General features: G+C 49.4%; 1 protein-coding gene across 4 annotated transcripts in view; it reads left to right on the top strand.

The window, feature by feature from the left end:
• Window positions 1-13,039, top strand: part of LOC103091736 (semaphorin-4C) — a 48,350-nt gene that overhangs the window by 22,940 nt on the left and 12,371 nt on the right. For all 4 annotated transcript variants that reach the window (XM_032958478.2, XM_076068384.1, XM_076068385.1 and 1 more), the window contains 4 exons: window positions 963-1,159; window positions 8,531-8,697; window positions 9,677-9,815; window positions 11,678-11,966. In XM_032958478.2, coding sequence (XP_032814369.2) covers window positions 963-1,159; window positions 8,531-8,697; window positions 9,677-9,815; window positions 11,678-11,966 — 792 coding nt within the window. The remainder of the gene's footprint in view (window positions 1-962; window positions 1,160-8,530; window positions 8,698-9,676; window positions 9,816-11,677; window positions 11,967-13,039) is intronic.

Raw genomic sequence — 13,039 nt, 5'->3', positions numbered from 1 at the left:
ACATGGCCAAACCAAAAACTTTTCGAAATCACCAAAATAAATCCATAAAAGCAATGTAACAGTGATGATAGGAACTGTGACCGAATTTTCACAATAAACGACATAAACAACATGTAATACCAAACCCTAGAGCCATAGCTGGCTGCATGAGTCACTCCACAACAACAGGAGCATCAGTCGGAGTATCAAATTTTTCAATGCACCTTTAAGATCAGCACACTAAATCAAAATACAGATAATACTTTGCAGCGGTCATCTGGAGCGAAACATTTTATTTAATTTTAGGCCACTGAATAGCAGTGGCAGCTAGTTTTGAGCTAGTTTTGAGTGAAGATCTCATAGGTAGTGATTCAAGTTGCAGTTTATTGGCAATAGCATTCCAGACCCTGGGAGCATCAATAGCAAAGGCCCTTCCTCCAGTTTTGTACGGCAATAGGGAATGTGAAGCTGGTAAATGAGCGAAGACCTGAGATCAAATTTGTTTTTTGAAACAGAGAGGAGATCCAACAGATAGTCTGTGGAATTTTTTGTAAGTACATCGTGAATAAATAAGATCTGGTGCACAAGCCGTCGAACATTGAGAGATGTTAAGTTTGACCCAATGTAGAGATCACAGTGGTGAGTCCTATATGGGCAGTTCAATGCAAATCTTAAGGCCGCGTGATAGATGGAATCAAGCTTCTTCAGTACAGTACTTGGGCTGATTTATACACGATGTCACAGTAATCAAGTAGAGGCAGTATGGTAGCTTTTATCAATTCCAAACGGAACATAGGGGGGAAGCAGTGCTTGTGTCGATACAGAAAACCACAGTGATGGTGGTGGTGATGTCATTCAGTATAAAGTGATGCCAATGACGGTGGTGGTGATGGAGTTGAGTATAAAATGACCACGGTGATGATGAGATGAAGAAGACGCTCACGTTAACGATGGTGGTGAAAGACGATGATGTTTGCTTTCAGAACCCACTTTTGCTGGATCGGCGTTTGTGAGAGAAGACGATGACGGTGGTGCCGATGGCGGAGATGGTGACAATGGCGACGAGGACGACGATGACGACGAGGACGACGATAAGATTTACTTCTTCTTCAGTGAAACGGCCAAGGAGTACGACTTCTACACGCGGCCCAGGGTGGCACGCGTGGCACGCGTGTGCAAGGTGAGAATGAGGTGGAGAACATGCGTGTATGTGCAAGGTGAGCGCTAGTTGGAGAGCGTGCATGTTTGTGCGTATACAAGGTGAGAGTGAGGTGGAGAGCGTGCGTGTGTGCAAGGTGGAGAGTTTGCGTGTGTCTGTGTGCAAGGTGAGAGTCAGGTGGAGAGTTAAACGTCTCAAGTCCATCAAATACATGATCGGGTGTCCGTTTATCATTTCAGTTATTTTTACTCAATATTAAGCAACTGTGATTATTGAAAGCCACCGTGTGTACAATACAAAGCCTATATGTGCGGCACCAATTTATCCACTGAGCAGAGCACCCCATCAACGCCCCAATTGTGAACAAAATTCAGGTACTGTGTTAGTTAAGAGCACAAATTGTAAATCCAGTTTGAGCCTCGCTCGTAGCTCAGCAGGGAACTAAACAGCAGCTCCCAAATGCCCTCGTTGCCAGTAGAGTTGCGGCCCAGGATAAAGAGCTTGGGATAGAATTCCAGCCCTAACTTGAGCAGCAGGTTATTCAGCAGTTGTAACAAGAAGTGTAGGCTCCTGCACTCAAGGAACACGTGGGATAGGCTCTCCTCCTCTCTGCAGTGAGGGCACCTGGAGCCTCTGTCTTCAAACCTCGCCAGATACTGTTGGGTGACCTTCAAGCTTAGATCCCCAAGCTTCTTTGGGCTCACACTAAGCATCTGCCCCCAGGCATATATTTATGGCTGCTGAGTGGCATTTGATGGATGTGATGTACCATCATGAGGTAGAGGTCACGTCTATTACAGGTTCTTAGATCAACTTCTATGGCTGCAACCGCCACCAGACATCTGGCTTCAGCATCTCTAAGCCTGACCAGCAGTATATTCTTGGTTCTTTCGGTAAAGTCACGTAGAAGGGAAACAATAAATAATAAAAATATAAAACAATAAAATTATCACGACGTTTCGACTGCAACACAAGCAATCATCATCAGGTGTGAAAACCACAACAAGAAAATTTGAAAAAAAGTGGCGTTTTTTTAATGTTAGCACCACGGATGTCCTTGCACTATTTGGTGTGGACCAATCAGTTTCAATGCATATATTATCATAGTGTGTTTTTTGTTTGCATTTTGACTGCAGGTATTGTGGTTAATGCAGACATGAATCCTTGTAAAAAGGTTTCAGTTTTGTTGCCAGAAAAAAGGGGGAAAAACCCTATTATTATTTGCTGCAAAGCAGTTGGCAGAAACTAAATCCGGGTTCACGTCCCCATGACTTTCTGGGCACTCTTGCATATCGCCCACGTTCTGCTGCTCCTTTGGGTTTACTTCCCCATGATTCTCAGGGCGCTTTTGAGGCTCGCCCACATCGTGCTGCTCCTCTGGGTTCATGTCCCCATTATCTTCCTGGCGCTCTTGGGTGTCATCATTCACATCGTGCCGCTCCTCAGGAGTTGCTACTGCTGCTTCTCCTTCCCAGGCATCAGATTCACCCCCATCCTCGGCATCATTTAGCTGGGTGCTGTCTGAGCATGTATCCCCTGGAGAGATCAAAAGCTTTGTTTAAGCATTCATTGAGGCTTCGAATGTCACCTAATTTTCATCATTCCCTCATGTTGATGTGGCCTTGTCATCTTGCACATCTGGCATCGGTTCCTTCACACATGTTAGCTGTTCAACTTGAGTATTTGAGAACTCAATTTCAACCAGAATCATGCACTTATTTGGCAGGGGTGGCTGCTGTTTGACGGTTCTTCTTGTGTCCCCCTTTTTCCACTGAGGCATGTGCATTACTGTTGTCTTCTGAGCAATGACCCCATCACTCTCCTTATTGCTATGAGGTTCTTCCTCTTGACTCCAGTGGAGGGATGTCGCTGTCTGCGTCCACCACCTCCGTCTCTGTTTCTTGTGAACTGGAACCAGATCTGTTGAGCTTCCTCTTGTAAGACAGCGCAGGGCAAGTGATACTTCATTTTCTATCAATATACTCAATTCGGGAGTGGGAGCCGACGTTTGGCAAAGGGAGTCGCAGCCTGAGGATGCAGCACTGCTTCCACCGGTTCTTGCTGCACCTCTGTGCTTTTGTTTGCAGGCTCCACCACAATTTCACCACTCTCAAATTTGTTTTATCTTATAGTTTCCCCCATATTATTGATGGCCCTGGGAGTGGGACAGTTCTTGCGGATATGCCCATGCCTTCCACAACCGTTGCACTTAAGCATGTTGGCAGCATAGTAAATTATGTGAGCAATATCCTAAAAATTCACAATGAAGCTTGCTTCGAACCGATTTTTGAGAAATGGGCAGCATTTGTATGTGGCATCGAGAGGAAAGCACATGTTTTAGCCTTGGAATCTTGGTCCTGATAGGGACCGGGAAGAAAGGTGACGTGATCTTGCCAAGCTTGACGATGTGCTCTCTCAGCATTTCATCAGGGATGTACATGGAAACATTGTAGAGAACAATCCTTGTGGTTGGAGATGTCGGTGGCTCAAGCTGCACGAACAGTCCGCCGACACAAGAGTCCAGTCTCCACAGCACGGTTCACTGCAGACTCGGTCGAGATGTAGAACACCGCCTTGCCGCTAACCTTGGCAGCACATGTGATTTCACGAGCTGGGATGACGTCTGCACAAGTGCATCCGCATATTCCTCGATGGTTATATTCGACGAGGCAAGCTCCGGACACCGCTGCGTTGCAAAGCCGGCGTTGAGTTGCACACGGCAGCTGCAGCAGTTGACTTTCCAGCAGCTGTTACGCTCATGTAAGTGGCCAATACAAGTTTTAATTATAACAAAACTATAACACAGTGTTATACTAACAATCCTGTACCCTAACACCACTGCATCAACAGCCTAACAGCACCATAACAATACCTAACACTAGATGTATTAATAAAGTATTAAAGCTTTCGTGACTGCATAAAATTACTCATTGGTTTTTTCGGTAAAGTCACGTATGTAGAAATACAATAAAATTATATTAAAACAAAAAATACAAAACGGCAGCTCAAAAAAGGGCACATCTTACACATAATTACAAGAGGTGGTCATTTTTTGAGCTGCCGTTTTGTATTTACAAGAGGTGGTCCTTTTTTGAGCTGCCCCCTCTCTTTCTCTCTCTCTGCCTCCTTGTCCGTCTTTCCTCCCTCCTTACCTCTTGGTGGACTTGTATATGTATTTCTACTGACCGTGTACCTCGTATTTTTCATTCTATCTATGCTGGTATGTGCAATCCAAAGGTTGAACACGAAATTTAACACTCTTCTGAAATTCGTGGTCCGCCAGGAAGTGTCTAACTGTGTTGTTGGCCTGACTGGATGTGCTTCACATGTTTTTTCAGGTTTGTTGAATTCTCGTCTCTCATCTTTTTGTTGTATTTACCTCCGGGATTTGTTCTTGACACCTGATGAAGATCGCTTGCGTTGTGATCGAAACGTCGTGATTGTTTTTGTTTTAATATAATTTTATTGTATTTCTACATACGTGCCTTTACCGAAAAAAACAATGAGTACTAGATGTATTAATCACTACTGCAGTTATTATTTTGTGTATATGGGTCGGGACACACTACAGTCAAGCACCAATGGGGTGTGGAGAGGAGAGCACACACAACCCACTATGGTCAGAGGGCAACAAACACAACAGTATAAATGGAAGTGAAAAGTGATAGAAAGCAACTCAGAAGGAGCAAGGCTTACAACGGCAGGCTTGCCTAGATGCTAGGCCTTCGAGGCCTAATGCAGTATTACAAGACAAAATGACATCAACTAAATATTGACAAATAACACGGAAAATAAACACAGAGAAAGCAACAGAGACATGAGATAAAAGAGCGAATTGGGGGGGGGGGGTGTTTAATCTCAGGCCTAGGCTAGGCCGATCTAGGATAGTCAGGACTTGCCTACACACAAGGATGACAAGGCCTCACTACCATCAAAATCATACTGTAATGAGTGACTTCCACGACACGTCGTATAGAGGGTACTTCTATATTACTCACACTGGGCACAACACAGGCCAACACTGGTTCTTCCTCCACTGAATATACTCTAGGCAATAACACCCTTACTGGCTACATGCACAGCCGATCACTCGGCGTGGTTCCTTCACCCTCACTCGTCTTTGCCGCTGGCTGGCGGCGTGACGATGACGGCGATGGAACCCATGCAGGAGATCTTCCACTTGGCCGGACGACGGAAAAAGATGTCGGTGAACAGCGACACGCAGGACCCAGGATCCCCACACACGAGCCCCGAGCTCCGGGTCCGCTCCCCCTTATATATCCCCCCAGGCGTGGTTAGGCCCCGCCTCCCTTCACGCCCTCTCGTGGAACCTTCGATAGGTTCCCGGAGTGTCTCGGCTAGCCCCACCTGTTACTTTTGTCCCAGATACACCTTCCCTGATTGGTTGTTACCTCTGTGGCCGTACCCGTGAATCCCTTCCCAGGCCAGCAGGTGTCACCCTGTCATTACAATACCATAACTACAAATATAACATTCAAGAAGAAGACACGTAAGTACTCACAAGACATCCACCAAGAGAAAGGTAACAGATATGACCCCAGAAGTTGTCCAAATTGTAAGAAAATAAAGTTCAGGAGCTCATTGCAGCATTACCTCTCTCCAGGTAGAGAGAATGTGTGTGTGTGCAAGGTAAGAGCCAGGTGGAGAGAATGTGTGTATGTGCAAGATTAAGAGTGTGCGTGTGTAGAGGTTAGCGAGAGCGGTGGTGCAGTGGTTAGCGCGCTACACTACGAACCTGGCGACCTGAGTTCGATTCCCACTCATGGCCAACACCAGTGACGATTATCTGGACTGGTCCTGGGCCTCCCCTAGGTTTACTCAGCTTCAAATTAATACCCAATGCGGTGTATAAGCATTGCCACTGGGGAACCAAAGGTGGTTGGGCGTGGTGTGCGTGCCGATTTTCATAGGTGCTCGCTAACAGCACTTGCCCCAACAGCCTGTTAAGGCTACACGGGGGATATTTGTCTGATGTACGGGCTGTACGTTCGTTGTGGTGGTTGCTGTGCCGCTGCACGTGGCTGCTTGTAGTGATCCAGCATTGTGGAGGCAGCAGCAGCAGCAGCGAGAGTTGTTGGATCACCACACAGACGTTGTGAAACTCCCTTCCCGTGGGTAGGCAGCGAGGAGGAGCCCGTAGCCTGTCTCGCCAGGAGAAGGCGCTACGGCAAAGTGTGGACTAATCTCCACCTGGCCCATCTGTATGGGGTGTTGGCCTCTCGCATGCATGTGGTGCTCCAGTTTCCTCTCTGGAGGAATGGAGTTGGCCAAAAAACATTACAATATTAAAACTATTTAACTATACTAAACTATGAAACGTTTTTTTTTTTATTTTACCAGGTAAGACCCACTGAGCTATATAGCTCTTTTTCAGAACGACCTGGCCACAAATGATAGTTCAACGGAGTGGCTCATCACGTGGAAATTTATAGCAGCAGCCAAATACTCTGAACACGGGTTGTTGATTCTAACTGTGGAGGGAAAAACAGGAGGACCTGGAGAAATATCCACACAACCACAGGGAGATAGACATGCAAACTTGAAATATACAGGCGTCAGGGTCAGGATGGAACCCACGACCTATATACCAGGTGAGGGAGTTAACATCTCGCCACCGCAGCGCCCTTATATATAGGGGCACAAAGCTTGGAGAATTGTTGGTAACGCCAGTTCTGGCTGCCTTTCCACTTGTCTGTGCCACTCCCACACCTCTGAATCACACAAACTGTGCAGCGCATTATAACTGTGTAACTTTCGCTGTAACTTGTGCATGTGTGTACGGACGGAGTGTGTGCTAGGCGTGTGTGTTTGTTCCTGACCCTCTGCTCACAATAGTTATGGTCCTTCGTGACAGGCCCGGTGAACAGGCCCGGCTAATGATGCCTTGCCAGGAGTCAAAGTCATTGTGCGGAGTGACAGAGAAGCTTTCCATGACTCTACCAGAGGGATTTCAATCTAATACAGATACAATGGGAGGCTAATTGATGCCTGGGTGCGGTCAAGGGATGGCTCCCTATATTGGTCAACCACGTTATATATGCCGATGATTTGGTAATTGGTACTCACGTTTGAGCAGGAGTTGGAGAATAAGAGATATGGCATTACCATCAGCCCTACATAAACAAAGCACCTGCCTGAGTATTTTATGTCATCAAATACTCCACCCCTTCAATTCCTCATTGGCGGGACAGTTGTGGAGAGAGTGGAGAGGTTTCCGTACGTGAGCAGCTTGTTTATGAACAGCTCTGGTTTGGCAGCGGAGATCTCACTCCAAATTGGTCGAGTGGCATTTTATATTCATCGGCTGCATAAGGCTGTGTGGAAGCAACCTGATCTGCCGCTCCCTGTGACGTTCCGGGTTTTCTCGGCCAGAGTTATGGCCACTCTTCTGTATGTTTACAAAACTTGAACCCCTTTAAAAACACATTTGCGTCGGTTTGAAAAATTCAGGCTGGCCTGCTTACGATCCATCCTGGGTTTAACCAGGCTGGATTCTGAGGAGCTCACAGATCCTTCATCTGGACAAAGTCCTATCAATGAACTCCGGCAGGCAAGGCTGCATTGGCTGGGTTTATGTAGCCTGCATGACCAGCCACCGCATGCCCAAGCAGGTTCTGTTTGGCTGGATAGAGGTGGCTAAATGGGCATGCCATGGGCTAGAGAAGAGTTGGACTGATGTCGTATGGGAGGATGTGCAGTTTAGTGGATTTGCTGATCACTTTTACCAGCGGTGTTAAGATCGGCCTATGTAGAGGAGGAGGCTCGTGAAGGACGCTACATGTGCAGTTGGAGGCAGTCGCCCTCCAGCAACAACGGAGGGCAGAGTAGCGATGCTCACAACAATGAGGAGAGCGCCAGGCGTCCAAAATACAGGGGGCACAGGTGGTACATCTGCCATTCATCTCTGTCAGTCAACCCATGGCACCTGTTGGGTCTGTCCCGTGAAACTTCTGCCAGCGAGTCTTCGACACTTCATATAGCCTCAAAGCTGAAAGTGCACAGCCTGGCACAAGCGATGTGGTGGCATCATAACCACTTAGTGGTGAATGGGAGGTGTTTTTGTGTGCATGGTGTGTGGTTTGGTGGTGTGTGCGTGCACAGTGTATTTGTGAATTAGGCATGTGTGAATTGTGTGTGTGCGCGGGTTGAATTGTCTTTGTGTGTTTGGGTTGTGGCTCCCACTTCTTGTGTCTGTCTCCTGTGTCTCATGTCCACATGTGTGTCTCTGTCTCCTCGTGTTTGTGCTCTCGTGTCTCTGTGTCTTCCTATCTGTATATCCAAAAGTCTCCATATCCACCTGCCTCGTGTCTTTCCGTGTCCCTATGTCTTCCTTTGTCTCCTCGTGTATCCCCGTGTTTCCCTGTGTCTCAGGGAGACGTGGGTGGACTCCGCACGCTACAGCGCCGCTGGACTAGTTTCCTGAAATCGCACTTGGAGTGCGGCGCCACCCCGCACACCCCACCCCACCTCCTCTCCCAAGTGCGGGGGGCCCAGCTGTCCCGGGGGGCCCTCTACCTGCTTCTCACTGGGGGGCCCACGTGAGTCTCATGTGGGGTAGGGGAGGGAACGCATTGCGTGCGTGTGTGCATGCGTGTGAGTCCACTGTGCTCATTGGGAGTGGTAGTGTACTAACGGTTAGCGCTCTGCGCTACAAACTCGGCAGGGACCCCGAGTTCGATTCCTGCTCATTGCCACCAATACCAGTGACGATGATCTGAAACGGTGCTGGACATCTCCTAGGTTGACTCGGCCTTAAATTAGCATCTGTTGCGGTGTGTAAAATATTTCCACTGGGGAGATAAAGGCAGGCAGACATGGTGCTGACCACCCACCCCCTCGTGTGCTGTGCCGACCATCTTAAGTGCTCGTGGGGGATCTTTGTCAGCTGCGCTTATCTGTGTGTGGGTAGCGGTTGTGTAGTGCTTAGCGTACTGCGCCGATAATCCAGCGACTTGAGTTTGAATCCTGCTCACAGCCAACATCAGTTATGAATATGTGAACCAGTCTGAATTATTACCTGGTTAAACAAGATCAACTTGAACGTTGAACTTGGTCCTGGGCCTCCCCTAGGTCGATTGAGTATGAAATGAGTACCTCGTGTGGTGTGTGAATATCACCACTGGGGATACAAAGGCGGCCGGATGTGGTATTGGCCACACCACCCACTTGTGCAGCATGCCGGCCTCAATAGGTGAGCACTAAGAGCACTTGTCTCAACAGCCTATTAAGGCTACACGGGGGATCTTTGTATTTGTTCTTGATTGTGTGACTGTGTGAGTGATTGTGTGTATCTGCATGTGAGTGAGTGAATGTATGAATGTGAGTGTCTGGCATGTGGTGTAAGTGTGGTGTGTGTGTGGGATTCATGTGGTGTACATGACATAAAAGGTGTTCTTATGGCTCGGCATGGTGTGGCTTGGCCTGGTGTGACGTGGTTGTGGTGTGATGTTGTGTGACTCGGTGTGGCTTGGCGTGGTGTTGTGTGGCTCGGTGTGGCGTTGCGTGCTGGGCGTGCAGCTCCCGGCTCTCGGCCGTGTGTGTTTACCGCATGGCGGATGTGAGAGCCGCATTCCGCGGCTCCTACCGTCACCACGACGACGCCACGCGCAAGTGGATCACCTACCCTCGTAGCGTGCCAGACCCCCGACCTGGAGCGGTAACGGCCACCCCAATCTCATTACACTAGCCTCACAGCACCACTATCAACACCCCATCCTCACCGCACCGCAGCACATACTCGGGTATCCGACGTACCCACACAGCCTGCAGGTCCCCCGGCCCAGAGCAGGACCTGGCCACACCACCAGTCTCACCACACCACAAATTACAGATGAGTGCAGAGTTCATGGCCCTCTCTCCATACGACACCGTCTGCTGGAAGGGTCTCCGGCTGGTGAAGGTCATCGACTACCGGCCGAACAACCGATCGCTGCCCTAGCGACCTCAGTTCCCGTGTGAACATCAGCAAAAGATTGTTGCGAGGAGCGAGAGACAGAGTGGTGGAAGGGGGCGTGCAAGAGTCAGAGTGGAGAGCGTGAGATAGAGTGGTGGGCAAGAGACAGAGTGGGGGGCGAGAGACGGAGTTGGAGGGCGGCGAGAGACAGTGGGGGGGGGGGGGGGGGGGCGAGAGACAGAACGGGGGGCGAGAGTCAGAGCGGGAGGCAAGAGATAGAGTGGTGGGCGAGAGGCCAGCGAGGAGGGGCAAGACAGCGGGGGGGGGGGGCACAAGAGACAGAGCGGGGGAGATGCTTGATGAGGCGACACTGGCGACCCTGCAAAGAGACCGATAAACTGAACTATCTTGATTTGAAGCTTTCGTGACTGCAGGAAACCATACTCTTTGGTTCTTTAGGTAAATTCACGTAGGTAGAAAAATAATAGATCACGACGTTTCGATCGCAACACGAGCAATCGTCATCAGGTGGGACAACCACAGCAAGAAAAAACTTGTGAAGTAGGCGAGAGATCTGCCATGGCATGAGGTTATATAGGACTCGGCAGATATATAAACACAGACACAACTTCAACTGAGAAGATGGGTGCAAACTGAGCAATCATTGTAAGGACGTTATTAACCAGGTAAAGTCTTAACTGACTGATGTTTCCATCCTACCTGCCTATGTCAGCTGTTATTTCCAACTCTCTGTGTGTATTTCTCTCTCTCTCTGTGCATCTCTCTCCGATCTCTACTCCAGTGACCCGGGTACTGCTGCGGGGTCCACTTTCTGCCCCGCCTCCTTCCCCCCCCCCCACTTCTCTCCCCCCCCCTACTGCTGAGGCCTACTATATAACCTCGTGCCACGGCAGATCTCTCGCCTACTTCAGCAGTTGTTTCTTGCTGTGGTTGTCCCACCTGATGACGATTGCTTGTGTTGCGATATACCTACGTGACTTCACCGAAAGAACCAAAGGGTATAAACTGAACTATTTTTTATTTTACCAGGTAAGATCCACTATATAGCTATATTGTTATTTTTCAGAGAGGCCACAAATGATAGCACGATGAAGTGGCGTATTGTGTGGAAATGTATCACAGCCAGATACTCGAAAAGCATGTTCATAAATGTGTAGAGAAAAACCGGAGGATCCGGAGAAAAATCCACACAACCACAGGGAGAACATGCAAAACACCAAATATACAGTACAGGCATCAGGGTTGGGATGGAAACCACTACCTCCTGCATACCAGGCAAGGTAGTTAACACCTCGCCACCTCGTCACCCTGCAAGCCATGGAGGGATAGCTCCGCACCCAGCGCTTAGATCCAAACGCAGCGGCAACGAGAAGACGACCACAAGGCACCGATCTGACCACACTGAACTCACCGCACCACCCTCACCGCACCGCCCTTTCCGCACCTATTTCACCACACTGCCCTCACCCAACCACCCTCACCACACCGTTCTCCCCTCAGCACATTTGCCATGTGCACATTGAGTGGTTCGATGCTTGTGTTGTTATTGTGGTGAGTTTTGGACCTGGTGTTGAGTAGTGGGCTTGTTGTCGTTGGCAACGCAGTGTGTGAGCGCAGGTGTGCGAGCCCGTGGCTTCCCGCGTTCCTCCTCTCTCCCTGACCGCACGCTCTCCTTTGCGCTGGAGCACCCTCTCATGTTCAGCTCAGTTCGGCCCTCCAACCCCGCCAGCCCTACCAACACCACCACCGACTCCACCGCCGACTCTACCACTACCGCTGCGGCCATCTTGGCTGTGCGTGGAGACTCGCTGGCGGCCATAGCGGTGACGCATGTGGAGGTCGCCACAGCAACAACGAAGGCGACAGCCTACCCTGTGCTTTACCTTGCCGGCGGTATTAACACGTTCGCTTGCACATACCACTTAACTCGCACGTACTAACTGGCATATACTAACGCACTAACGATAGCTTAGGTTTGCGGTTTCTGCAGCCTTGATCGCAATTCCTATTTACCTCCATTCGGGAGCGACTTCATGCACGACCCCGTCGATGATTGTTGCTCAAGTCACCCTCCTTCCACGTGGTCTCCGTGGACCACACCATCTAGCGGTGAACTAGGAGTGGGAATGTAACGCCATGATGAATGTCGCACCGTGAGTGCCACCGTATCGCTCACAAATTGCGACCACGTGCCATAGCCAGGGGTGGAGCCAGGATTTCAGGCCGGGGTGACATTCAACAAATTTTAATTTCAAGAATGATTAGAGAGTCAAGCTGTTGAACTAGACGCCATCGGTTGGCGACACGCTCTGACAATGCAGTTGCACGGAGTCCGCCAGACCGAGTGTCGTACACTTATACGCAGAATGTCACCCCTGTCACCCCCCCTGGCTCCGCCCCTGGCCGTAGCACAGGCAGCCCACACAGCAGCAAACAACAACGTGTAGCAACGGCATGCACTCTACCGGTGCCACCAAAGACAGAGATCCCCTGTATAGCCTTCACAGACTGTTGGCGCAATTGCTGTTAGCGAGTAGCACCTATGGTGGCAGGAACGGCACACGAGTGGGTGGATGGCCAGCACCACGCCTGGCCCAGTGGCGATGGTAACACATCGCACCAGATACTCATATGAGGCTGAGTCGACCTAGGGGAGACCCAGGACCGGTTCAGATAGTAACTAGTATTGGCCTTGAGCGGGAATCGAACTCAGGTCACCGGATTCGGAGTGCAGCATGCTATCCGTTGCATTCCCACTCCCTACACCAGCACAACCAGCATCTGTCTGGTTTCTGAAGCCTTGTCTGGAATCAGATTCGCCTCATATACTACTCCAGACCTTCCCTTGGGCTTTGTGCGACTAACGCAAAAAATACACAGCAGTATGCACCCACTCAGAAATAATAACTAACAGATATACTAACTTGGAGAGATACTAATACAGAAATACTAGCTCAGTCAGAGAT

The sequence above is a fragment of the Petromyzon marinus genome, chromosome 21, assembly GCF_048934315.1.
Source record: "Petromyzon marinus isolate PM22_M1 ecotype Great Lakes invasive population chromosome 21, UKy_Petmar_22M1.pri1.0, whole genome shotgun sequence".
Classification (NCBI taxonomy): Eukaryota; Metazoa; Chordata; class Hyperoartia; order Petromyzontiformes; family Petromyzontidae; genus Petromyzon; species Petromyzon marinus.
The sequence above is the reverse complement of the archived record's forward strand: the minus strand, read 5'-3'. Positions and strand labels throughout refer to the sequence as shown.